The sequence below is a fragment of the Oncorhynchus mykiss genome, chromosome 23 (assembly GCF_057628025.1).
Source record: "Oncorhynchus mykiss isolate SJ-2025 chromosome 23, ASM5762802v1, whole genome shotgun sequence".
Classification (NCBI taxonomy): Eukaryota; Metazoa; Chordata; class Actinopteri; order Salmoniformes; family Salmonidae; genus Oncorhynchus; species Oncorhynchus mykiss.
In genome coordinates, this window is record NC_143044.1 from 50,281,866 (window position 1) to 50,309,802 (window position 27,937).

The 27,937-nt window shown below is 45.1% G+C and overlaps 1 protein-coding gene across 3 annotated transcripts in view; it reads right to left on the reverse strand.

Moving 5' to 3' along the window:
* LOC110503043 (proteasome activator complex subunit 4B) overlaps window positions 1-27,937 on the reverse strand; it is a 97,662-nt gene that overhangs the window by 20,197 nt on the left and 49,528 nt on the right. For all 3 annotated transcript variants that reach the window (XM_090217579.1, XM_036960897.2, XM_036960896.2), the window contains 14 exons: window positions 25,124-25,278; window positions 23,851-23,913; window positions 23,272-23,367; window positions 19,732-19,863; window positions 15,542-15,751; window positions 15,220-15,356; window positions 14,933-14,986; window positions 12,183-12,312; window positions 11,803-11,884; window positions 10,432-10,655; window positions 9,993-10,118; window positions 2,739-2,891; window positions 1,503-1,607; window positions 1,061-1,152 (listed from right to left, as the gene is read on the reverse strand). In XM_090217579.1, coding sequence (XP_090073705.1) covers window positions 1,061-1,152; window positions 1,503-1,607; window positions 2,739-2,891; window positions 9,993-10,118; window positions 10,432-10,655; window positions 11,803-11,884; window positions 12,183-12,312; window positions 14,933-14,986; window positions 15,220-15,356; window positions 15,542-15,751; window positions 19,732-19,863; window positions 23,272-23,367; window positions 23,851-23,913; window positions 25,124-25,278 — 1,759 coding nt within the window. The remainder of the gene's footprint in view (window positions 1-1,060; window positions 1,153-1,502; window positions 1,608-2,738; window positions 2,892-9,992; window positions 10,119-10,431; window positions 10,656-11,802; window positions 11,885-12,182; window positions 12,313-14,932; window positions 14,987-15,219; window positions 15,357-15,541; window positions 15,752-19,731; window positions 19,864-23,271; window positions 23,368-23,850; window positions 23,914-25,123; window positions 25,279-27,937) is intronic.

Sequence of the window (27,937 nt, forward strand, 5' to 3'; positions counted from 1 at the left end):
CCTAACACTAAGTCAGGCCTCCCTGCAGAGTACACAGAAGACTGGACAGGAGAGAACAATAAAATATAATCAAAAAGAAAGGAGGACGAAGGCACTCTTCATATTATTATTCTTGACTCACAGACAAACATTTTACAGACAAACAAACCATCATCGACTCAGACTCCATAGCTGTGTTCGAATACCCATACTAACATACTGTATACTACATACTTAATGGGTATATACACTACATACTATTAGTTCATTTTAGCATACTGTAAACAAACGGTATCCTTTCAGTTGAGCGTACTTCGCCTGTCTACCGGAAGTTGATGCTGTTGCTATGCAACCTCTTGCTAGCTTGTTAGCATAACAGGTGTGTTCGTAAATTCAATCTGGAGTGCACTCTGGGCGTATGTAAATTCAGAGCGTTGTCAAATTGTCTGTTAGTAAATTCCGAGTGTTTGGCTCTCGGAGCATTCAGAGCGCACACTGGACCCTCTGGCCGAGGAGAAAGTTTGATCCGAGCGTTCGAATATATTGGCAAGTTTGACGCATTAGTACTAGCCTACTAATGTTAGCTAGCTAGCTAACATACCGGTACATACTGCTGTAATGATATGTTGTGGTTCGTAAGGAAAGCGCAGCTAACAAATTGTCAGTCAACGTAACTTATTTGAAAAGTCATAGTCGCCGCCATTTTCTTGAAATCTGAAACCGTTGTGAAGCCACGCCCATTCTCTGAAGAATTGTATTATTATTATTATTATTATTATTGTAATAATTGTATTGTGCTCTAAAATCACAGAAATAGTGTCCACTGCTTGTAATACTTTATATTTTGGCGAATTTAGTATGACAACTTTTGGCACACTAACTATATCCATACTATGGCCAATAAGCATACTACATACTCAATTTACATCACAAAAAGTAAAGGTAGTATGAGTATTCGAACACAGCTCATCTCTTCAATGCAGGACTAGTCATCTGGGCACATATGGAGCAGAATAAATACACCCTTCCACACAAACACACTAATAGGATGAGAATTAAAGGAGGCAAAGTGTTTCCTTACCAGGCATCTACGAAGGATCCCCCCTCCCCGTTGACTGGAGATTCCATCAGCATTTCAAACAACCAGTGGAGCTTCCTGGGGTCTCTGCTCTCCTGTACAACACAACCAACCTAAAGTAAACATCTGTTCTCCTGTACAATAACAAGGTCAAATGTCAACAGCATGGAAGCAGGAAATTAACAGGCCAGGCAAGTACTAGACAGGAGATTCAGGAGGCTATTTCTCAATATCTGTACTAAATTCTTCACTCTTTGCCTTTTTCTCAAAATGCATTGGAAGAGAAGATCCAAGTTCCCCTCCCATTCAGGCCTTCTCCTCTAATGCGTTTTCAGAAGGAAACAAGGAGAGAGGATGCATTTGGGACTAGAGGAACTACCAATTGAGAAAGAACCTGAAAGAAATGGACAGCTGAATGAGAGGGATGGGAGGGCTAGCAGCTTACACAGGCTGTGGCGATGCAGGTGCCCCAGTCAGCGTATGTTTCTACAGTGATGTTGTTCAGAGCTGTACGGATCAGAGGACACAGCAGCTCCCACAGACTCTCCACCTGGGAGGGGAACATAGGTCAAAGACTTAACAAATATTCAACTTTTATTTATCTAGGTAAGTCAGTTAAGAACAAATGCTTATTTGCAACGAGGACCGGCAGTACTGATTATAAGCATGGTGTGTGACCACAGCGTATGTCTCTCTCCTCTACCTTGGCATAGCTCCAGTGTGTTCCTTCCTCTCCCCTACCTTTCCATAGCTCCAGTGTGTTCCTTCCTCTCCCCTACTTTGCCATAGCTCGTGTGTTCCTTCCTCTCCCCTACCTTGCCATAGGTCCAGTGTGTTCCTTCCTCTCCCCTACCTTGCCATAGCTCCAGTGTGTTCCTTCCTCTCCCCTACCTTGCCATAGCTCGTGTGTTCCTTCCTCTCCCCTACCTTTCCATAGCTCGTGTGTTCCTTCCTCTCCCCTACCTTGCCATAGGTCCAGTGTGTTCCTTCCTCTCCCCTACCTTTCCATAGCTCCAGTGTGTTCCTTCCTCTCCCCTACCTTTCCATAGCTCCAGTGTGTTCCTTCCTCTCCCCTACCTTGCCATAGCTCGTGTGTTCCTTCCTCTCCCCTACCTTTCCATAGCTCCAGTGTGTTCCTTCCTCTCCCCTACCTTTCCATAGCTCCAGTGTGTTCCTTCCTCTCCCCTACCTTTCCATAGCTCCAGTGTGTTCCTTCCTCTCCCCTACCTTTCCATAGCTCCAGTGTGTTCCTTCCTCTCCCCTACCTTTCCATAGCTCCAGTGTGTTCCTTCCTCTCCCCTACCTTTCCATAGCTCCAGTGTGTTCCTTCCTCTCCCCTACCTTTCCATAGCTCCAGTGTGTTCCTTCCTCTCCCCTACCTTTCCATAGCTCCAGTGTGTTCCTTCCTCTCCCCTACCTTGCCATAGCTCGTGTGTTCCTTCCTCTCCCCTACCTTGCCATAGGTCCAGTGTGTTCCTTCCTCTCCCCTACCTTGCCATAGCTCCAGTGTGTTCCTTCCTCTCCCCTACCTTGCCATAGCTCCAGTGTGTTCCTTCCTCTCCCCTACCTTTCCATAGCTCCAGTGTGTTCCTTCCTCTCCCCTACCTTTCCATAGCTCCAGTGTGTTCCTTCCTCTCCCCTACCTTTCCATAGCTCCAGTGTGTTCCTTCCTCTCCCCTACCTTTCCATAGCTCCAGTGCTTGCTGCCTCTGATCAGTCCAGAGGTGATCTCTGCTACACAGCGCTGTTTGCTCTCATGTGTGTCGGCCACCAGACGCTCCATGTGTGGTTTCAACAGGGGTAGGAAGGCATCGTTGAAGTTCCGGAACAGGCCCTGAGGGATAGAGGAGAGGAATAAAACAGAGTTAGGGAAGCCTGATTCTTAACTAGGATTGCCATTTCAGAAATCCTGGTTGGAGGATTCTGGATTTCCAGCTTATTCCAGGAAACTTCCAGATGTTTTCTAGAAAACTGGGGATTTGGGGTTACCAGTTACCAGTACTAAGTCAATGTGCAGGTGTTATGAGGTAATAACTTGTCTATATACAGGGAGTACCAGTACTAAGTTGATGTGCACATGTACGAGCTAAAAACATTTTATTATTAATATTAACACATGGGATAAACAAATGTACAGTCAATAACACAATTGAAACAAACCACAATAGAAAAATATATATACAGTGTGTGCAAATGTAGTAAGATTAGGGAGGTAAGGCAATAAATAGGCCATAGTGGCGAAATAATTACAATTTGCATGAACACTGGAGTGATAGATGTACAGATGATGATGTGCAAGTAGAGATACTGGGGTGCAAAAAGAGAAAAAATTAATCATTTTGGGAATTAGGTAGTCGGGTGTGCTATGTACAGATGGGCTGTGTACTGGTACAGTGATCGGTAAGCTGCTCTGACGGCTGATGCTTAAAGTTAGTGAGGGAGATATAAGACTCCAGCTTCAGTGATTTTTGCAATTCGTTCCAGTCAGAGAATTGGAAGGAAAGGCGGCCAAAAGAGGAGTTGGCTTTGGGGATGACCAGCGAAATATACCTGCTGGAGCATGCGCCACGGGTGGGTGTTGCTCTGGTGACCAGTGAGCTGAGATAAGGTGGGGCTTTACCTAGGAAATACTTATTTATATATGACCTGGAGCCAGTGGTTTTGGCGACGAATATTAAGCGAGGGCCAGCCAACGAGAGCATACAGGTCACAGTGGGGGGTAGTATATGGGGCTTTGGTGACAAAACAGATGGCACTGTGATAGACTGCATCCAATTTGTTGAGTAGAGTGTTGGAGTCTATTCTGTAAATGACATAGCCGAAGTCAAGGATCGGCAGGATAGTCAGTTTTACGAGGGTATGTTTGGCAGCATGAGTGAAGGAGGCTTTGTAGAAAAATAGGAAGCTGATTCTAGATTGAGTTTTGGATTGGAGATGCTTAATGTGAGTCTGGAAGGAGAGTTTTTAGTCTAACCAGACACCAAGGTATTTGTAGTTGTCCACATATTCTAAGTCAGAACCGTCCAGAGTAGTGATGCTAGTCGGGCAGGTGCGGGCAGCGATCGGTTGAAAAGCATGCATTTAGTTTTACTAGCATTTAAGAGCAGTTGGAGGCCACGGAAGGAGTGTTGTATGGCATTGAATCTCATCTGGAGGTTTGTTAACACAGTATCCAAAGAAGGGCCAGAAGTATACAGAATGGTGTTGTCTGCGTAAAGGTGGATCAGAGAATCACCAGCAGCAACAGCGACATCATTGATATATACAGAGAAAAAGTCGGCCAGAGAATTGAACCCTGTGGCACCCACATAGAGGCTGCCAGAGGTCCAGACAACAGGCCCTCTGATTTGACACACTTAACTCTGACAAGTAGTTGGTGAGGCAGTCACTTGAGAATAAGAATGCGGTGATTGACAGAGTCGGAAGCCTTGGCCAGGTTGACGAAGACAGCTGCACAGTACTGTCTTTTATCCATGGCAGTTATGATATTGTTTAGGACCTTGGGCGTGGCTGAGGTGCACCCATGGCCAACTCGGAAACCAGATTGCACAGCGGAAAAGGTACGGTGGGATTCGAAATGGTCGGTGATCTGTTTATTAACTTGGCTTTCGAAGACTTTAGAAAGGCAGGGCAGGATGGATATAGGTCTGTAATAGTTTGTATCTGGAGTGTCTCCTCATTTGAAGAGGGGGATGACCGCGGCAGCTTACCAATCTTTAGGGAACGCAGACGATATGAAAGAGGTTGAACAGGCTAGTAATAGGGTTTGCAAAAATTACGGCAGATACTTTTAGAAAGAGAGGGTACAGATTGTCTAGCCCGGCAAATTTGTAGGGGTCCAGATTTTGCAGCTCTTTCAGACCATCAGCTATCTGGATTTGGGTGAAGCAGAATTGGGTGGGTTGCTTGGGCAAGTTGCTGCGGGGGGTGCAGAGCTGTTGGCCGGAGTCGGGGTAGCCAGGTGGAAAGCAAGGCCAGCCGTAGAAAAATGCTTATTGAAATTCTTGATTATCGTGGATTTATCAGTGGTGACAGTATTTCCTAGCCTCGGTGCAGTGGGCAGCTGGGATGTGCTCCTATTCTACATGGACTTTACAGTGTCCCAGAACTTTTTGGAATTCATGCTACAGGATGCAAATGTATTTTTGAAAAAGCTAGCCTTTGCTTTCCAACTGCATGTGTATATTGGTTCCTAACTTCCCTGAAAAGTTGCACATCACAGGGGCTATTCGATGCTAATGCAGTACACCACAGGATGTTTTTGTGCTGGTCAAGGGCAGTGAACTGGAGTGAACCAAGGGCTATATCTGTTCTTAGTTCTACATTTTTTGAACGGGGCATGCTTATTTAATGCAACCGCTGTGTCAGATTTCAAAAAAACATTACGGAAAAAGCATAATCTGAGTATGGCGCTCAGAGCCCAAACTAGCCAATAGAAATATCCACCATGTTGCTCAGTCAACATTAGTCATAAATAGCATTATAAATATTCACTAACCTTTGATGATCTTCATCAGAATGCACTCGCAGTTCCACAATAAATGTTTGTTTTGTTTGATAATGTCCATAATTTATGTCCATATAGGTTCTTTTGTTAGGGTGTTTGGTAAACAAATCCAAAAGCGCGTTCAGGTCCAGTCGGACGAAAACTTCAAAAAGTTATATTACAGGTCGAAGACACTTGTCAAACTAAGTATAGAATCAATCTTTAGGATGTTTATATCATAAATGTTCAATAATGTTCCAACCGGAGAATTCCATTGTCTGTAGAAAAGCAATGGAACGAGAGACACCTCACATGTGAAATGCGCGTGACTGAGAACGAGGCTGCTGCCAGACCCCTTAGTCAAACACCTCTCATTCGCTCCCACTTCACAGTAGAAGCCTGAAATGTTCTAAAGACGGTTGACATCTAGTGGAAGCCTTAGGAAGTGCAAAATAACCCATGCCCCACTGTGTATTCGATAGGGGCTGAGTTCAAAAACGACAAACCTCAGATTTCCCACTTCCTTTTTTTTCTCCTCAGGTTTTTGCATGCCATATGAGTTCTGTTATACTCACAGACATCATTCAAACAGTTTTAGAAACTTCAGAGTGTTTTCTATTCAATACTAATAATAATATGCATTTATTAGCATCTTGGACTGAGTAGGAGGCAGTTTACTCTGGGCACACTATTCATCCAAAAGTGAAAATGCTGCCCCCTATCCCAAAGAAGTTAAGAAGTGTATCTAAAGCTCCATGCATAAAACTTGAATTTTCCTCGACATTTATAATGAGTATTTCTGTGAATTCATGTGGCTCTCTGCAAAATCATAGCATGTTTTTGAACTACTGAACATAACATACCAATGTAAAATACGATTTTTGGATTTAAATATGCACTTTATCGAACAAAACATACATGTATTGTGTAACATGAAGTCCTATGAGTGCCATCTGATGAAGATCATCAAAAGTTAGTGATTCATTTTTTCTCTATTTGTGCTTTTTGTGACTCCTCTCTTTGGCTGGATAAATGGCTGGGTTTTTCTGCGGCTTGGTGGTGACCTAACAATCGTTTGTGGTGCTTTCGCTGTAAAATATTTTTGAAATCAAGACACTGTGGCTGGATTGATGAGAATTTGATCTTTAAAATGGTGAAAATTGATTTATGAGATTTCTGTTGATTTGTATTTGGTGCCCTGCAATTTCATTGGCTGTTGGCGAGGGGTTCCGTTTCTGTCCTAGACAGGTTAAGATGGTGAGGAAATCACATTTAAAGAATAATCAGGCATCCTCTACTGACGGGATGAGGTCAGTATCCTTCCAGGATACCAGGGCCAGGTCGATTAAAAAGGCCTGCTACCCAAAGTGTTTTAGGGAGCGTTTGACAGTGATGAGGGGTGGTCGTTTGACAGCGGACCCATTATGGACGCAGGCAATGAGGCAGTGATCGCTGAGATCCTGGTTGAAGACAGCAGAGGTGTATTTAGAGGGCAGGTTGGTCAGGATGATATATATGAGGGTGCCTCGTGTTTACGGATTTGGGGTTGTACATGGTAGGTTCCTTGATAATTTGTGTGAGATTGAGGGTATCTAGCTTAGATTGTAGGGTGGCCTGGGTGTTAAGAATATCCCAGTTTAGGTCACCTAACAGTACGAACTCTGAAGATAAATGAGGGGCAATCAATTCGCATATAGAGTCCAGGGCACAACTGGGAGCTGAGGGGGGTCTACAGCAAGTGAGAGACGTATTTCTGGAAAGGTGGATTTTTAGAAGTAGAAGCTCGAACTGTTTGGGCACAGACCTGGATAGCATGACAGAACTCTGCAGGCTGTCTCTGCAGCAGATTGCGACCCCGCTCCCGCCCCCTTGGCAGTTCTATCTTGGTGGAAAATATTGTAGTTGGGGATGAACATTTCATACTTTTTGGTGGCCCTTCTTAAGCCAGGATTCAGACACGGCTAGGACATCAGAGTTGGCGGAGTGTGCAAACAAACTTAGGGAGGAGGCTTCTGATGTTGACATGCATGAAACCAAAGCTTTTACGGTTACAGAAGTCAACAAATAAAAACGCCTGGGGAATAGGTGTGGTACTGGGATCTCCAGTGCCTGGGTTAACCTCTACATCACCAGAGGAACAGAGGAGGAGTAAGATAAGGGTACGGCTAAAGGCTATAAGAACTGGTCGTCTAATGCGTTGGGAACAGAGAATAAAAGGAGCAGATCTGTGCGTGGTAGACTAGATTCAAGGCATAATGTACAGACAAGGGTACGGTAGGATGTGAGTACAGTGGAGGTAAACCTAAGCATTGAGTAACGATGAGAGAGGTTTCGTCTCCACATGTGTGGAGGGTGGGACAAAAAGCTATCTAAGGCAAGGTGAGCGGGACTGAAGGCTCTACAGTGAAATAAAACAATAAGGATTAGCCGAGACAGCAGTAGACAAGGCATATTGACAGAGAGAGACATAAAGCAGTCACCGGTGTTGATCGGGAGAGCTAAGACAACAACGGGTAAATGGTGATGAATGGGCAGAGCGGGTCAGTTAGGTACATACAGGACCGGAGTTTGAGGCTGGGGCCGACAGATAAACAAAACGAGGTACCGTGTTATTGAAACAGTCCCGGGGGCATCAGCTGTGTAGCCGAGTAATCATGGGGTCTAAAGAACAACAGTAGGCGAGTCACGGAGCCATTCAGTAGTCACCACTACGCTAGGCGAGTGGGGGAGACAACGCTTAGAATGCTAGCGGGCCGGGGGAAGAAGATGGGTCTTCGGCAACATCGCAATGGAAAAGCCCGGTGCGACCACTTCGGCAGACCAGTCGTGATAGATCGGCGGGTCTCCGCGTCAACAACAAAGGGTCCAGACCAATTGGCAAGAGGTATTGTAGCCCTAGAATTAGCTGGTATATGGGCCTAGCTCAAGGCTAACTGGTGCTTGGGGGTAGAAGCTGTTCAGGGTCCTGTTGGTTCCAGGCTTGGTGCATCTGTACAGTTTGCCATGCGGTAGCAGAAAGAACAGTCTATGACTTGGGTCTCTGGAGTCTGACAATTCTTTGAGCCTTCCTCTAACACTGCCTGGTATAGAGGTCCGGGAGGGCCCATGCCAAACCTTTTCAGAGTTGGTTGGTGTGGAGCCTGTTTGTCTTGCTGACGTTGAGGGAGATGTACGTTCACTGTGGGGACGATGTCATAGATGCACTTATTAATAAAGCTGGTGACTGATGTGGTAAACTCCTCAATGCCATCGGATGAATAACGGAACATATTCCAGTCTTCCGTATTGGGCGCGTCACTGGTACTTCCTGTTTGAGCTTTTGCTTGTAAGCAGGAATCAGGAGGATAGAGTTGTGGTCGGATTAACCAACTGGAGGGCGAGGGAGAACTTTGTATGAATTTCTGTGTGTGGAGTAAAGGTGATCTAGAGTTTATTTTCGTCGAGATGCACAAGTGAAATGCTGGTAGAAATGAGGTAAGACGGGAGTTCAGTTTGCCAACATTAAAATCACAGACCAATCAGAGCGCCGCCTCTAGATGAGCATTTTCTTGTTTGCTTATGGCATTATACAGCTCATTGAGTGTAGCCGTGGTTTGTTGTGGTAAATAGACAGCTACAAAACATTTATAAAAACTATTTTGGTAGAAACTATGGTCTACATCTAAGGTATTAAGGTATTCAAGGGAGCAGAACCTCGAGACTTCCTTAATATTAGAGATCGCACACCAGCTGTTGTTAACCATGAGACACACACCTCCCCCCGTTATGTCAGATACATAAAATACAGCTAGATGTATATTATTATCCCTGTCCTTGTTCAGCCCCGACGCCGAGAAACATAGGACATTACAGTTCTTCAGGTCCCGTTGATAGGAGTCTCGAATGGCGCTTGTCCAGTCTGTTCTCCTGTGATTGTACATTCGCCAATAGAACGGAGTGTATAGGCGGTTTATATAGTCGCCGAAGTAGTTTCGTCAGGGTGCCCACAGGTCGGCCTCTCTCACGCCATCTCTTTCTCTTCCGAGAGTTGGTGGTCCTGCGCCACCGACTCATCGAAGTAGAAATATGATCAAAATTGAGGTTAGTGATTGCTGTTCTGATGTCCAGAAATTATTTTTGGTCATAGGAAATGATGGAAGAAACATTATGTATAAATAAAGTTAAGATCAGTGAAAAAAAGAGAAACACCCAAAATAGCAGACTTGGTCAGGAGCCTGTAAAGCGACAGCTGTCCATTGCAGCACCATTCCAACCATATTCTTAGCCTACAAAAACTGTCTAGGTTAATCCTCAGAAGTCTTCCCTTGTTTACGTAGCTTCTATCTTTCATGCTCACCCAGTCTACATTTTAAAAAGTCAGAGGGAAGCAAGGAGACCATTTGAAGAGAAGGTTCAGGAAAGACCTTTGAGATTGGGTGAGTGTTAAATCCTGATCTGTGTCTCCCTCACCTTGAAAAGGCAGAACCTGCGGGGACTGAACTTGTCCTTGCCCTTGCGGTCCTCCAGAGAGAGGAACTCAATCAGCTGGTTGATGAATCCTGGATCTGAGAAGTGGTCATAGATGATCTGCTCTCGCTGGAGGGAAGAAACAAAACAGTTGTAACAGTGGACATGAGATATCACCTTTTACAGCAGAGGATGTTACATACATTTTCCAAGAGTGAGAGAACGCATTCTGATTCTCTACCCTTCAGCCAGAAGTGTGCCGTTGTCACTCCCACTCATGCATTTCAAAAGCATTGGAAGCGTGCATGGCTGGAGGGAGTTTCCACCATATTCCTTACACTAATAAATTCATTTTACATCCATGAGGGGGAGTGTAAGAGTGCACACTTTGGGACAAGGGTAGAGCACCGGACTGTGGCCATTGTGTGTGTCATCTCCTCACCTCTGTCATCTCCTCCCTGGTCAGTCCTTGTTTGGGCTGCTCCTCAGAAGGAGCGTACATCATGAGTTTCTGTGGCCAGCTGTAGTATCCCCAGTGGGTCTTCTCTACAAACGTACAGCCCTCCCAGTCCTGCTGGGTACGAGGCAGACTGCTACTGTTATACTGGAGCCACTGGTTATCAGGCCTGTCCCCTGCTATCAAACCAGCCAGCTCTTTCATACCACCTGGTAGAGGGAAGAGGAGGAAGAAGGAGAGAGGGAAGAGATATGACCATGAGGTTACTGTTATACTGGAGCCACTGGTTATCAGGCCTGTCGCCTGCAATCAGACCACTTGGTTGAGAGGGAGAGGTGGTGAGATAAGCTGCATGTATATGTTACAGGGTTCTCAGAGGCAGTGGCAAGTTAAATTCAAGGACTTAAGTACTTTTTCAAGCACTAACATTTATCTTTAGGATCATCAATTTGTAGTCGTGAATATTATGTGATTGTTTCTAGTTGCCACCAGATGGCAGTATATCGCTACAACCTCATAACTAACGGCTGCCACTTGATAAAGCAGAAAATCACGGGCTCCCCATGAAGCTTTGGAGGTTGTTGCAGAAAAAGTCACAATGTAGAACAGGCACTAGCGCCGAATGCAGCGTTGTAATTCCCCCTTCATGTGGCTCTTCAGGGCTTATTCACCCAATGACAAACTTTGACTCATTTTTTGCACTTTACAAGGAGTGGGTTGGAGGGGTCCAGTGATGTAGTTAGTGGTGAGTAAACTACACTGAACAGAATTATCAACACAACATGTAAAGTGTTGGTCCAATGTTGTTCCAGAATTGAATCTACATTGTCCATTTCAGCTGTGGATGTGACGTTTGGCCTGGCTGAGTGGCATTGTGGGTGGAATGAGCGAGCCCGCCTGGCAAACAGAGCTAAACACATGGGGAACTACAACTCGGTAGTCTGCCTGGAAATTAATTTGCAAGACCAATACATTTTTCTAATATTTTTCATAAATATATTTGAAAATGATCTGTTCTCACCTCATTTTAACTCAAGTACTTTTCAAGTACCAACAAAAGGTCTGATTATCAAGGTATTCCGGTACTTGAATTTCAGAGTGCCAAATTCAAGTACTTTAAGCACCTTGTGCGAACCCTGCTGTTATAAATCTGACCTGGGGTCAAATAGTATTTGTTTTCTTTCAAATGCTTTGATTCAGCCTGCCTGGAGTGCCAGGTGGACAGGGTTTACAATTTTGGGACTATTCCTTTGGTTCCACAGCGCCAGAGCAAACACAATCAACCGCAGCTCAAAATAAATATTATTTAAACCCAGGTAAAAGGACTGGTGAGGAGACAAAGTGCAGGTTACTTACAGAGCGTGTTGGGGCTGACTGGTACTTTTCTGTGTGGCCTCTTGAGTTGCTTCATGATCCCTGCCACAGCTGATATCGCCACCTAGTGGGGAAATAAATACATGTATAAAGATGTTTCTATCTTACAATGAAATACCATAATGATTAAAGTCCTCAGCAGTGGTGAGAATATACATGTATGAAGATAAGTGTATTTGTGTGTGAAACGTTGTTGACTGCTGCCATCTGAATGAAACTGAACACATGACTGAGTGTCAGTGATTCTACGTGTGTATGGACAGAGAGTGTATGGACAGAGAGTGTATGGACAGAGAGTGTATGGACAGAGAGTGTATGGACAGAGAGTGTATGGACAGAGTGGTTGCTGTGGCAGTGCCCACCTTGCGGACCAGGAGGGAGTCATGGTTGAGGCTCTTGACGAAGAAAAGGACAGCGGGGGAGGGGAGGGGGTGGTCATCCCTCAGTAACAGAGACATGAAGCCAATGGCAATGTGCTCAAACTTCCAGGGCCTGCAACATAAAGCAGGTGTGTTCAGGAGGTGGAAAACGTTTTGAAACAGAGGTACTGCCTGAAGTCGTCCAATAGCAACAGACATTTTGGTATTTCGTGGAATTTTAAATGTCGAAGATAGAAATGTAAGAAATAGAGCCGACAGGATATTATTGTAACGTCTGTCATCGGGACGAGCTGAACCTGCACGCCTCAGTCATCGGGACGAGCTGAACCTGCACGCCTCAGTCATCGGGACGAGCTGAACCTGCACGCCTCAGTCATCGGGACGAGCTGAACCTGCACGCCTGAGTCATCGGGACGAGCTGAACCTGCACGCCTCAGTCATCGGGACGAGCTGAACCTGCACGCCTCAGTCATCGGGACGAGGTGAACCTGCACGCCTCAGTCATCGGGATGAGGTGAACCTGCATGTTTCTGTCATCGGGACGAGTTGAACCTGCACGCCTCAGTCATCGGGACGAGCTGAACCTGCACGCCTCAGTCATCGGGACGAGCTGAACCTGCACGCCTCAGTCATCGGGACGAGGTGAACCTGCACGCCTCAGTCATCGGGACGAGGTGAACCTGCACGCCTCAGTCATCGGGACGAGCTGAACCTGCACGCCTCAGTCATCGGGATGAGGTGAACCTGCATGTTTCTGTCATCGGGACGAGTTGAACCTGCACGCCTCAGTCATCGGGACGAGCTGAACCTGCACGCCTCAGTCATGGGGACGAGCTGAACCTGCACGCCTCAGTCATCGAGACGAGGTGAACCTGCACGCCTCAGTCATCGAGAAGAGGTGAACCTGCACGCCTCAGTCATCGGGACGAGGTGAACCTGCACGCCTCAGTCATCGGGACGAGCTGAACCTGCACGCCTCAGTCATCGGGACGAGGTGAACCTGCACGCCTCAGTCATCGGGATGAGGTGAACCTGCATGTTTCTGTCATCGGGACGAGTTGAACCTGCACGCCTCAGTCATCGGGACGAGCTGAACCTGCACGCCTCAGTCATCGGGACGAGCTGAACCTGCACGCCTCAGTCATCGGGACGAGCTGAACCTGCACGCCTCAGTCATGGGGACGAGCTGAACCTGCACGCCTCAGTCATCGAGACGAGGTGAACCTGCACGCCTCAGTCATCGAGAAGACGTGAACCTGCACGCCTCAGTCATCGGGACGAGGTGAACCTGCACGCCTCAGTCATCGGGATGAGGTGAACCTACACGTTTCTGTCATCGAGACGAGGTGAACCTACATGTTTCTGTCATTGGGATGAGGTGAACCTACATGTTTCTGTCATTGGGACGAGGTGAACCTACACGTTTCTGTCATCGAGACGAGGTGAACCTGCATGTTTCTGTCATTGGGATGAGGTGAACCTGCACGTTTCTGTCATTGGGATGAGGTGAACCTACATGTTTCTGTCATTGGGATGAGGTGAACCTGCACGTTTCTGTCATTGGGATGAGGTGAACCTGCATGTTTCTGTCATCGGGACGAGGTGAACCTACATGTTTCTGTCATTGGGATGAGGTGAACCTACATGTTTCTGTCATTGGGATGAGGTGAACCTACATGTTTCTGTCATTGGGATGAGGTGAACCTACACGTTTCTGTCATTGGGATGAGGTGAACCTGCATGTTTCTGTCATCGGGACGAGGTGAACCTACATGTTTCTGTCATCGAGACGAGGTGAACCTACATGTTTCTGTCATTGGGATGAGGTGAACCTACATGTTTCTGTCATTGGGATGAGGTGAACCTACACGTTTCTGTCATTGGGATGAGGTGAACCTGCATGTTTCTGTCATCGGGACGAGGTGAACCTACATGTTTCTGTCATCGAGACGAGGTGAACCTACATGTTTCTGTCATTGGGATGAGGTGAACCTGCATGTTTCTGTCATTGGGATGAGGTGAACCTACATGTTTCTGTCATTGGGATGAGGTGAACCTACATGTTTCTGTCATTGGGATGAGGTGAACCTACATGTTTCTGTCATTGGGATGAGGTGAACCTACATGTTTCTGTCATTGGGATGAGGTGAACCTACACGTTTCTGTCATTGGGATGAGGTGAACCTACATGTTTCTGTCATTGGGATGAGGTGAACCTGCATGTTTCTGTCATCGAGACGAGGTGAACCTGCATGTTTCTGTCATCGAGACGAGGTGAACCTACATGTTTCTGTCATTGGGATGAGGTGAACCTGCATGTTTCTGTCATCGAGACGAGGTGAACCTACATGTTTCTGTCATTGGGATGAGGTGAACCTACATGTTTCTGTCATTGGGATGAGGTGAACCTGCATGTTTCTGTCATTGGGATGAGGTGAACCTGCATGTTTCTGTCATCGAGACGAGGTGAACCTGCATGTTTCTGTCATCGGGATGAGGTGAACCTACATGTTTCTGTCATCGGGACGAGGTGAACCTGCATGTTTCTGTCATCGGGATGAGGTGAACCTACATGTTTCTGTCATCGAGACGAGGTGAACCTACATGTTTCTGTCATCGAGACGAGGTGAACCTGCATGTTTCTGTCATCGGGATGAGGTGAACCTACATGTTTCTGTCATCGAGACGAGGTGAACCTACATGTTTCTGTCATCGAGACGAGGTGAACCTACATGTTTCTGTCATTGAGGCGGTCCAGAAGTTCACCAACCAGCTTGTCATATTTCCTGAGGGAGACAGCACAGTAGTAGTTTGGAAAGTGTGTGGACATTATACTGTAGACATAACTGAGGGATTAGTTTAACAATGGGAACTGGTAGACCTTTGCTAGTGTAATAATACACCAATACAAATGCAAGTTGAAGATTTTGTACACAGTCCAACAACAGTATTGTAGTGTTTATTCATTAGCAGTGTCCAGCACTCTTCTTGCTGTCTGATAAAATAGATATGTACTCACTGTTCAGAGTCTAAGTTCTTCTCCTCCTGCTTCCTGAGGCCCTCTGCTTCTTCTTGGTCTGAGGGGACAGGTTCCGGGGGCAGAGGAACACCAGAGGTCTGGAGCTGCACCGCCACCGCACGGCATTCTGATGGGATCTACATTACAGTTAAGAGGTTTAATCATATATTATTATACATGTTATATAGGACGAGGTCTGGAGCTGCAGTAATGATGTCATGACGTTATTACTTTCACTTTACAATCAGGACATGGTGTCATTAAAACCCAGATGGTTGTAATGATAATTTTGACCAATGGAAAGGCAGGAAGAGACTCTTACAGCAAAGTCTATGCCGATGGTCTCGTACTGGCGGTGGATCTTGTCAGCGAGGTCGTCGAACAGGCGGACGATGGAGGGCTTCTCCAGGGACATAGCTGAGCTGAGTCCTGAGCGGACGATGGCAGGCCAGGTCAGGGTGATGCAGTCCCAGTCGTGCAGGTTGGCCAGGCACACCCCACTGTGGTTCCCCAAGAGACAGTATAAGGCACCCTAGAGAGAGAGAGAGAGAGAGAGAGCGCGAGAGTAGAGAGATCGAGATCGAGAGGAGAGAGATCACGAGCGAGAGGAGAGAGAGTGCGAGCGGAGAGGAGAGAGAGAGCGCCCGAGAGGAGAGAGAGAGCGCCCGAGAGGAGAGAGAGAGCGCCCGAGAGGAGAGAGAGAGCGCCCGAGAGGAGAGAGAGAGCGCCCGAGAGGAGAGAGAGAGCGCCCGAGAGGAGAGAGAGAGCGCCCGAGAGAAGAGAGAGAGAGCGCCCGAGAGAAGAGAGAGAGAGCGCCCGAGAGGAGAGAGAGAGAGCGCCCGAGAGGAGAGAGAGAGAGCGCCCGAGAGGAGAGAGAGAGAGCGCCCGAGAGGAGAGAGAGAGAGCGCCCGAGAGGAGAGAGAGAGAGCGAAAGGAGAGAGAGAGCGAGAGGAGAGAGAGAGCGAGAGGAGAGAGAGAGCGAGAGGAGAGAGGGCGGGAGGAGAGAGAGGAGAGAGCGGAGAGAGAGATGAGGAAGGATAAAGACAATGAAGGATGGGGAAATAGAAGGAAGAGGGATCAGTTATTTTAAATTTTCTCCATTTACAGTGGGGCAAAAAAGTATTTAGTCAGCCAGCAATTGTGCAAGTTCTCCCACTTAAAAAGATGAGGCCTGTAATTTTTATCATAGGTACACTTCAACTATGACAGACAAAATTAGAAAAAATAATCCAGAAAATCACATTGTAGGATTTTTAATGAATTTATTTGCAAATTATGGTGGAAAATAAGTATTTGGTCAATAACAAAAGTTTCTCAATACTTTGTTATATACCCTTTGTTGGCAATGACAGAGGTCAAACGTTTTCTGTTAGTCTTCACAAGGTTTTCACACACTGTTGCTGGTATTTTGGCCCATTCCTCCATTCAGATCTCCTCTAGAGCAGTGATGTTTTGGGGCTGTTGCTGGGAAACACAGACTTTCAACTCCCTCCAAAGATTTTCAATGGGGTTGAGATCTGGAGACTGGCTAGGCCACTCCAGGACCTTGAAATGCTTCTTACGGAGCCACTCCTTCGTTACCCGGGCGGTGTGTTTGGGATCATTGTCATGATGAAAGACCCAGCCATGTTTCATCTTCAATGCCCTTGCTAATGGAAGGAGGTTTTCACTCAAAATCTCACGATACATGGCCCCATTCATTCTTTCCTTTACATGGATCAGTCGCCCTGGTCCCTTTGAAGAAAAACAGCCCCAAAGCATGATGTTTCCACCCCCATGCTTCACAGTAGGTATGGTGTTCTTTGGATGCAACTCAGCATTCTTTGTCCTCCAAACACGACGAGTTGAGTTTTTACCAAAAAGTTATATTTTGGTTTCATCTGACCATATGACATTCTCCCAATCTTCTTCTGGATCATCCAAATGCTCTCTAGCAAACTTCAGACGGGCCTGGACATGTACTGGCTTAAGCAGGGGGACACGTCTGGCACTGCAGGATTTGAGTCCCTGGCGGCGTAGCGTGTTACTGATGGTAGGCTTTGTTAATTTGGTCCCAGCTCTCTGCAGGTCATTCACTAGGTCCCCCCGTGTGATTCTGGGATTTCTGCTCACCGTTCTTGTGATCATTTTGACCCCAAGGGGTGAGATCTTGCGTGGAGCCCCAGATTGAGGGAGATTATCAGTGGTCTTGTATGTCTTCCATTTCCTAATAATTGCCACCACAGTTGATTTCTTCAAACCAAGCTGCTTACCTATTGCAGATTCAGTCTTCCCAGCCTGGTGCAGGTCTAAAATGTTGTTTCTGGTGTCCTTTGACAGCTCTTTGGTCTTGGCCATAGTGGAGTTTGGAGTGTGACTGTTTGAGGTTGTGGACAGGTGTCTTTTATACTGATAACAAGTTCAAACAGGTGCCATTAATACAGGTAAATAGTGGAGGACAGAGGAGCCTCTTAAAGAAGAAGTTACAGGTCTGTGAGAGCCAGAAATCTTGCTTGTTTGTAGGTGACCAAATACTTATTTTCCACCATAATTTGCAAATAAATTCATAAAAAATCCTACAATGTGATTTTCTGGATTTTGTTTTCTCATTTATCTGTCATAGTTGAAGTGTACCTATGATGAAAATTACAGGCCTCTCTCATCTTTTTAAGTGGGAGAACTTGCACAATTGGTGGCTGACTAAATACTTTTTTGCCCCACTGAATATTGAACAAAAATATAAACGCAACATGCAACAATTTCAAAGATTTATTAGGAAATCAGTCAATTGAAATGAATTCATTAGGCCCTAATCTATGGATTTCACATGACTGGGAATACAGATATGCATCTGTCGGTCAGTGTTACGTTCCCCAGTTTATGTGTTGTAGTTTGTGTATTTGCATGTGTTTATTTCAGGAAATGGCTTCCTGAAATCCCTCAAGCAGCTGATTGGTCGACTCCAGGGCTAATTGGAGAGCTGACCCCGCCCCCTCGTCAAGACGCAGCTGTCTCCAATTACCTGTTCCTTCTGAAGCTATATAAAAGCCAGTGTTCTGTTCAGGAGGGAGAGATTTATACAAGGTCATTGCAGAGCGATTGTTTGTGATAGAGATTTGCTAGAGAGATTTGCTGGGAGGTCATTGCAGAGCGATTGTTTGTGATAGAGAGATTTGCTGGGAGGTCATTGTAGAGCGATTGATTGTGATGCAGAGATTTTGCTAGAGGTTGATTTTGCTGGGAGTTCATTGCTGAGAGTTGGTATGTTCTGTGATTTGTTGCTCAGGTAGAGCTTATTTGATGTCCTTTGTTTCTTAGTTTGTTTGTGAAATTGTTTAATATTTTGTTTCATTTGTTCCCAGGGGGGAAGGGGAAGGCACCTTGGGAGTGCTTAGGCAAGAGGCCCGCGGGCATACATATACCCGTAGTATATTCACTGTCTAGGCACACTAGGTAAGACCTGGGCGGACCACCCCCTGTATTTTGGTTAGGGCACCAGGTGGTGCTAAATTAGGTAAGTGGTGGGTAGGCAGGTAAGATAGGAGAGGGGGGGACTTTAAGATTTACTTTCTTTGCTTTGGTTCCGTCCAGCCCCTTTTCCCCATATTACCGTGTACAGGAATAAAGTCCTTGTAAACGGTACCACATTCTGTCTGTTGTCATCCTTACTCGCACCTACAGTCCATACCTCTTTCACTTCACAGAGAGTTTAGTTGTAGCCGGGTGTTGCGTTCCCTCTTCATAGAGGCGTGCGTAACAGTCAGACATCTTAAATGTCTTAAATTAAATCTTAAGAAATGGGCCTCATGATCTTGTCAGGATGTTTCTGTGCATTCAAATTGCCATCGATAAAATGCAATTGTGTTCGTTGTCCGTAGCTTATGCCTGGGGGCACTCTGTTCACATCAATAATCCGCTCGCCCACACGTGGTCCGCGGTTGTGAAGCCGGTTGCACATACGGACAAATTATCTAAAACAACGTTAGAGGCAGTGATTATGGTAAAGAAATATACATTAAATTCTCTGGCAACAGCTCTGGTGGACATCCCTGCAGTCAGCATGCCAATTGTGCGCTCCCTGAAAACTTGCGAGATCTGTGGCATTGTGCTGTGTGACAGAACTGCACATTTTACAGTGGCCTTTTATTGTCCACAGCACAAAGTGCAGCTGTGTAATTATCATGCTGTTTAATAAGCTTATTGATATCCCACACCTGTCAGGTGGATGTGTTATCTTGACAAAAGTGAAATGTAAACATTTCTGCACAACATCTGTGAATATGGAACATTTGTGATCTTTTAGTGCAGCTCATAAAACCTACATGTTGCGTTTAAAGTTTTTGTTAATTGTATAACATTCATTCAATCAGTCAGTCAAACAATAATTTAGTCAGCTGATTGATCAATAAATGACTCAATCAATTTTCAATAACCAGCCTAGACCGTGTGTGTGGACAGAATAAGAGTATTGGAGAAACAGGACAGAGAGCGAGACAGGACAGAGAGCGAGACAGGACAGAGAGCGAGTCCTACTTTGAACTGCTGCTGTGTGACGTGGGAGCGGTCTGGTTCCAGGAACTGCAGCACACGGGGGATCACGTCCCTGCAGCAGAAGTTATAGGTTCCCAGAGCCGTGAACAGCACACTCTGAGCCCGGCTACGCACCTGGAGGAGCACACATGGGGGGAGAGACACTCAAATGGTGTTTCTTTCTTAATACATTTTCCTTGATTCCTTCCTTGCATCCTCTCTCCTCGCCACTTCCTCAAAAAAACAAGAGAGAAAACCCATTGTTCAGAATTAAAATTCTCCTCTAATATGTTTTGAGGTACAATATATGATATTATATATGCCATTTACAGACCTGCCAACCCTGTCCCACTTTTTAGAGTACCAGAAGCGTGTGGCATGCGCTGTTTGTGAGTCTGATCGCAATTATAGAATTGTACCAAATCAGGCCTATAAAAACGATGGAATACATTCTTTCTTGACAGCATTCCATTTAAACATATGGTAAAAGTCACTAACAAGATGCAATTAGAAAGAACACAAAAGGCCGTTATTCTGGAGCTTTTTTTAATTTTATTAAACAAATAAATTATTTGTTTAGGTTTAGGTACAAAATGTACAAAAGTCTTATACACTATTATTATTTATTCAACTCTGATATGATAAGAACAAATGTTTGAAGAACAGCATCAGTATGAAATTAACATGTTACCCATAATAAAAAACAAAAAGCTATTATAGGAAACAGTGGGTGAGAACAAATCACCTGGAAACCTTCAAATGTTCAGGAAATCATTTCCCTAGACAGATTTGCCTGGTATAGTTGAAGTTGGAAGATAACAAACACTTTGGTTGGAGTCATTAAAACTTGTTTTTCAACCACTCCGCAAATGTCTTGTTAACCTCTCTGGGGTAGGGGGCAGTATTTTGACATCTCGATGCAAAGCGTTTCCAAAGTAAACTGCCTGTTACTCAGGCCCAGAAGCTAGGATATTCATATAATTGGTAGATTTGGATAGAAAACACTCTAAAGTTTCTAAAACTGTTAAAATAATGTCTGTGAGTATAACAGAACTGATATGGAAGGCGAAACCCAGAGGACAAACCATCCCCCAAAAAAACAATTCAGCTTACCAATATTTTCAATGGCTAGTATTTTAATAATATGGCCAAGTCCTCCCAGATTGCAGTTCCTGTGGCTTCCACTAGATGTCAACAGTCTTTAGAAAGAGTTTCAGGCTGGTTTTGGGAAAAATTACCCAGAAATTGTAGTTTTTCTAGGTGGCTCCCATTTTGGCTGTAGTGTTTCCAAGTGCGTGGAGGAAAGCGCATTCTTTCTTATTTATCTCCGGTAATGAACATACTATTCTCCATCTTAAATGTTTTCATTTATTTACAAATTAGGATACCTAAGGTTTGATTATAAATGTTGTTTGACTTGTTTGGAAAAGTTTATTAGTAACGTTTGGGATTAATTTTGTATGCATTATGATGGAGGGAAACTGAGTGGATTATTAACCTCTTGAAACTAGGGGGCACTATTTTTGGAAAAATAACGTTCCCAAAGTAAACTGCCTATTTCTCACGACCAGATGCTAGAATATGCATATAATTGACAGCTTAGGATAGAAAACACTCTAAAGTTTCCAAAACTGTCAAAATATTGTCTGCGAGTATAACAGAACGATATTGCAGTCGAAACCCTGAGGAAAATCCAATCAGGAAGTGCCTCTTATTTTGAAATCGTTGTGTTCCTATGCACCCCTATTGGCCATTGAAAGGGATATCAACCAGATTCCTTTTTTCTGCATATTCCCTAAGGTGTCTACAGCAACATAGTTTCACGCCTTTATGTTGAAGAATGAGCGTAAATGACTACATTGCGTAAGTGGCCAGCTGAGGGCTCTCAGAGTGATTATTGCGTAAAGGTAGTCATTTTTCCTCTCGTTCCTACTGAAAAGCCAATTGTCCCGGTTGATATATTATCAAATAGATATTTAAAAAACACCTTGAGGATTGATTATAAAAAACGTTTGCCATGTTTCTGTCGATATTATGGATATAATTTTGATTTTTTTTCCGGCGTTGTCGTGACCGCTATGTCCGGTGGATTTCTCAACATAACGTGACCAACAAACGGAGGTATTTTGGGTATATATCCTCTCGTTGTAGAATCAGATTTCCGACATCAAAAAATTGCCATGGCTCTCTGTAAAAAGTATGCTTAGATTTTTGATACAGGATCGGTGAGAAATTTCAAGACTTTCTCAGGTTTGGTAAGATCTTTTGGTCCTTCTTTTACTTTCTTTTCTGCCACTTTGTCCCCGATATCCCTTTGCTTGAACAGAGTCAGGTCGAAGATTTTGTCAGCAGGTCCACATTTGATGGAGGATGGCGTGACTTTGCTTCTAAAGGAGCCAGATGAGGGCTCGGGTGAGAGCTCGGAGGGCTCGGGTGAGAGCTCGGAGGATTCAGGTGGGGGCTCGGAGGATTCAGGTGGAGGTTCGGAGGAGCCAGGCGGAGGATTTGTAGAGCCAGGCGTGGGCTTTTTAGAGTCAAGCGGGGGCTTTGTAGAGTCAGGCGTAGATGGTATAGAGTACAGTATATACATATGAGATGAGTAATGTGGGGTATGAGAACATTATATAAAGTGGCATTGTTTAAAGTGGCTAGTGATACATTTAATTATATAAAGATGGCAAGATGCAGTAGATGGTATAGCGTACAGTATATACATATGAGATGAGTAATGTAGGGTAAGTAAATATTATATAATATAAAGTGGCTAGTGATACATGTATTACATAAAGATGGCAAGATGCAGTAGATGGTATAGAGTGCAGTATATACATATGAGATGAGTAACGTAGGGTAAGTAAATATTATATAATATAAAGTGGCTAGTGATAAATTGATTACATCAATTTTTCCATTATTAAAGTGCTGGAGTTGTGTCCGTATGTTGGCAGCAGCCACTCAATGTTAGTGGTGGCTGTTTAACAGTCTGATGGCCTTGAGACAGAAGCTGTTCTTCAGTCTCTCGGTCCCAGCTTTGATGCACCTGTACTGACCTCACCTTCTGGATGATAGCAGGGTGAACAGGCAGTGGCTCGGGTGGTGTAGGTGTCCTGGAGAGCAGGTAGTTTGTGCAGACCTCACTGGGTTCTGGGGAGCCTTACGGTTGTGGGCGGAGCAGCTGCTGTACCAGGTGGTGATTGTGCATCTGTAAAAGTTTGTGAGTGTTTTTGGTGACAAGCCAAATTTCTTCAGCCTCCTGAGCTTGAAGAGACGCTGCTGCGCCTTCTTCACCACGCTGTCTGTGTGGGTAGACCATTTCAGTTTGTCCGTGATGTGTACGCCGAGGAACTTAAAACCCTCCACCCTCTCCACTACTGTCCCGTCAATGTAGATAGGGGGCTGCTCCTTCTGCTGTTTCCTGAAGTCCACGATCATCTCCTTTGTTTTGTTGACATTGAGTGTGAGGTTACTTTCCTGACACCATTTTCCTGAACTCTAAAACAAACATGTGTGGAAGTGAACTCTAAAACAGTGAACTGGGCTAACCTGACTGTAGGTGCTGGTGGATAGCCTCAGCAGATCCCTCATCAGTTCCTGGTGGATACTCCTGTACTCACACCCCTCCACTGTTAGCTTACGAAGCTGGACAACACAAAACACATGACAGTTAAACAGCAGCTGGGTTACTACCAGGGGTAATAGAAACACAGACAGATTATTCCATGACAGCAGCAGACACTTGAGAATGGATAGCACACACACACAGAGCGAGAGAGAGACAGAGCGAGAGAGACACAGAGCGAGAGAGACACAGAGCGAGAGAGACACAGAGCGAGAGCGCCACAGAGCGAGAGCGCCAGATAGCGAGAGCGCCAGAAAGCGAGAGCGCCAGAGAGCGAGAGCGCCAGAGAGCGAGACAGAGAATGAGAGAGAGCGAGACAGAGAGCGAGACAGAGAGCGAGACAGAGAGCGAGACAGAGAGCGAGACAGAGAGCGAGACAGAGAGCGAGACAGAGAGCGAGACAGAGAGCGAGACAGAGAGAGAGACAGAGAGCGAGATAGAGACAGAGAGCGAGATAGAGAGAGTGAGATAGAGAGCGCCAGAGAGAGCGACAGAGGTCCTACCTCATGCTGTAGCATAACTCTGTCGATCAGTAGGGCTCTGATGTGCTGCTTCCTGCCATGAAGCTTTAGGTGGAACAGGAGAAGAGAAATTAGTAACTACTGTCTAGACCAAGGCTGGGCGCTATTCTCTATGTAATGAACTACTGTCTAGACCAAGGCTGGGCCCTATTCCCTATGTAATGAACTACTGTCTAGACCAAGGCTGGGACCTATTCCCTATGTCTAGACCAAGGCTGGGCCATATTCCCTATGTAATGAACTACTGTCTAAACCAAGGCTGGGCCATATTCCCTATGTAATGCACTACTGTCTAGACCAAGGCTGGGCCCTATTCCCTATGCAATGAACTACTGTCTAGACCAAGGCTGGGCCCTTTTCCCTATGTAATGAACTACTGTCTAAACCAAGGCTGGGCCCTATTCCCTATGTAATGAACTACTGTCTAGACAAAGGCTGGGCCCTATTCCCTATGTAATGAACTACTGTCTAGACCAAGGCTGGGCCCTAATCCCTATATAATGAACTACTGTCTAGACCAAGGCTGGGCCCTATTCCCTATGTAATGAACTACTGTCTAGACCAAGGCTGGGCCCTATTCCCTATGTAATGAACTACTGTCTAGACCAAGGCTGGGCCCTATTCCCTATGTAATGAACTACTGTCTAGACCAAGGCTGGGCCCTATTCCCTATGTAATGCACTACTTTCTAGACCAAGTCTGGGCCCTATTCCCTATGTAATGACCTACTGTCTAGACCAAGGCTGGGCCCTATTCCCTATGTAATGAACTACTGTCTAGACCAAGGCTGGGCCATATTCCCTATGTAATGAACTATTGTCTAGACCAAGGCTGGGCCCTATTCCCTATGTAATGCACTACTTTCTAGACCAAGTCTGGGCCCTATTCCCTATGTAATGAACTACTGTCTAGACCAAGGCTGGGCCCTATTCCCTATGTAATGAACTACTGTCTAGACCAAGGCTGGGCCCTATTCCCTATGTAATGAACTACTGTCTAGACCAAGGCTGGGCCCTATTCCCTATGTAATGAACTACTGTCTAAACCAAGGCTGGGCCCTATTCCCTATGTAATGCACTACTTTTGGCAAGGGCCTTGTACTGATCAGAAATCAACACTAAACTCTTACAATATATGTTAGATAAGTCTGTGGGTGCCTTACATGACCAGCATTCATTCATTGAAGATAAATATGTCATTGAATCACACAAGTTCCACCACGGCTCCAGTATGGCGTTCTAGTTATGTATCTCACCCTGTTCTCCATGGACTTCTTGACCAGGTTGAAGCTCTTCCAGCGAGAGTCAAACTCGTGTTTTTGGGAGCCTTTGAAGTGTAGCAGGTCACTGATGATCTTGATGATGGAGAATAGAGACTTGGTGTCGTCCTCGGAGTGTTCCAGAATGTGATCTGGGGACATAAAACAGAACCAACCGCTACATTGACATGAAGTGAAATGGGTGGGTTTTAGATGTCTTTGTTAAAGTTAAAAAATATATTTTTAACCTTTATTTAACCAGGAAAAGCCCATTGAGACCCAGAGTCTCTTTTTCAAGGGAGACGTGGCCAAGAAGGCAGAAACAATCAATACATTGCATAGTTAAAACATACAACACAACATGACCCAGCCTAAAAAAAGCATTTACACCCCTCCGTAACAGTCTCCCATCAATATTTTACAATCATTCACTGGCACTAACATATCTAGATGAAGCATGGATTGTAGACTATTCCATGCCTCTGGTGCACAAGAAGAGATGGCAGTCTTGCCTAATACTGTGAATGTACTGGGGACTAAGTAGCAACCACCTAGCAGACCAGGTATGGTGACTGCTGGTGGTGAAGGAGACCAGACTACAGAAGTAAAGAGGGAGTTTACCCAAAAGAGCTTTGTAGATGAACACATACACAACAAGTCAACATACTCAATTACAGAGAGAAAAGTGGCCTGAACAAGCTTCTTTCTAGTCATAAGTGGGAAGCAAGCCTTATTACGAAAATAAAAAAAAACAATTTCAATTTAAGCTTTGTCACAAGATTATCCACATGAACTTTAAAGGACAACCTAGGTATTTGTAAGATGACACTTTTTCAACGGATAAGCCACCAGATGTGACAATGCTAACCTTCTCTGGCTGAGTTCAAGCTCTGGTAAAGGTGATGAATTTAGTTTTTTGTACATTCTAAATCAGTTTGAGACCATAAAAGGGAGTCCTGCAGTGACTAAAAAGCAGTCTGGAGCACTTCAACAGCCTGAACCAGAGAAGGAGCACATGAATATATGATCGTCATATAGATGTAACTTTGCTGGTTGCATCCCATTTCACATATTAGCTCTTCATGTGAAGACAGTGATGAGACACAAAGACATTTAAAAAATTAAAAAACATTACATCTGGACAGCTTTACACTGTTAGTTACACCTGGGCAGCTTTACACTGTTAGTTACACCTGGACAGCTTTACACTGTTAGTTACACCTGGACAGCTTTACACTGTTAGTTACACCTGGACAGCTTTACACTGTTAGTTACACCTGGACAGCTTTACACTGTTAGTTACACCTGGACAGCTTTACACTGTTAGTTACACCTGGACAGCTTTACACTGTTAGTTACACCTGGACAGCTTTACACTGTTAGTTACACCTGGACAGCTTTACACTGTTAGTTACACCTGGACAGCTTTACACTGTTAGTTACACCTGGGCAGCTTTACACTGTTAGTTACACCTGGGCAGCTTTACACTGTTAGTTACACCTGGGCAGCTTTACACTGTTAGTTACACCTGGGCAGCTTTACACTGTTAGTTACACCTGGGCAGCTTTACACTGTTAGTTACACCTGGGCAGCTTTACACTGTTAGTTACACCTGGGCAGCTTTACACTGTTAGTTACACCTGGACAGCTTTACACTGTTAGTTACACCTGGACAGCTTTACACTGTTAGTTACACCTGGGCAGCTTTACACTGTTAGTTACACCTGGGCAGCTTTACACTGTTAGTTACACCTGGGCAGCTTTACATTGTTAGTTACACCTGGGCAGCTTTACACTGTTAGTTACACCTGGACAGCTTTACACTGTTAGTTACACCTGGGCAGCTTTACACTGTTAGTTACACCTGGGCAGCTTTACACTGTTAGTTACACCTGGACAGCTTTACACTGTTAGTTACACCTGGGCAGCTTTACACTGTTAGTTACACCTGGGCAGCTTTACACTGTTAGTTACACCTGGACAGCATTACACTGTTAGTTACACCTGGACAGCTTTACACTGTTAGTTACACCTGGACAGCTTTACACTGTTAGTTACACCTGGACAGCTTTACACTGTTAGTTACACCTGGACAGCTTTACACTGTTAGTTACACCTGGGCAGCTTTACACTGTTAGTTACACCTGGGCAGCTTTACACTGTTAGTTACACCTGGGCAGCTTTACACTGTTAGTTACACCTGGGCAGCTTTACACTGTTAGTTACACCTGGACAGCTTTACATTGTTAGTTACACCTGGACAGCTTTACACTGTTAGTTACACCTGGACAGCTTTACACTGTTAGTTACACCTGGGCAGCTTTACACTGTTAGTTACACCTGGGCAGCTTTACACTGTTAGTTACACCTGGACAGCTTTACACTGTTAGTTACACCTGGGCAGCTTTACACTGTTAGTTACACCTGGGCAGCTTTACACTGTTAGTTACACCTGGACAGCTTTACACTGTTAGTTACACCTGGGCAGCTTTACACTGTTAGTTACACCTGGGCAGCTTTACACTGTTAGTTACACCTGGACAGCTTTACACTGTTAGTTACACCTGGGCAGCTTTACACTGTTAGTTACACCTGGGCAGCTTTACACTGTTAGTTACACCTGGGCAGCTTTACACTGTTAGTTACACCTGGGCAGCTTTACACTGTTAGTTACACCTGGGCAGCTTTACACTGTTAGTTACAACTGGACAGCTTTACATTGTTAGTTACACCTGGGCAGCTTTACACTGTTAGTTACACCTGGGCAGCTTTACACTGTTAGTTACACCTGGGCAGCTTTACATTGTTAG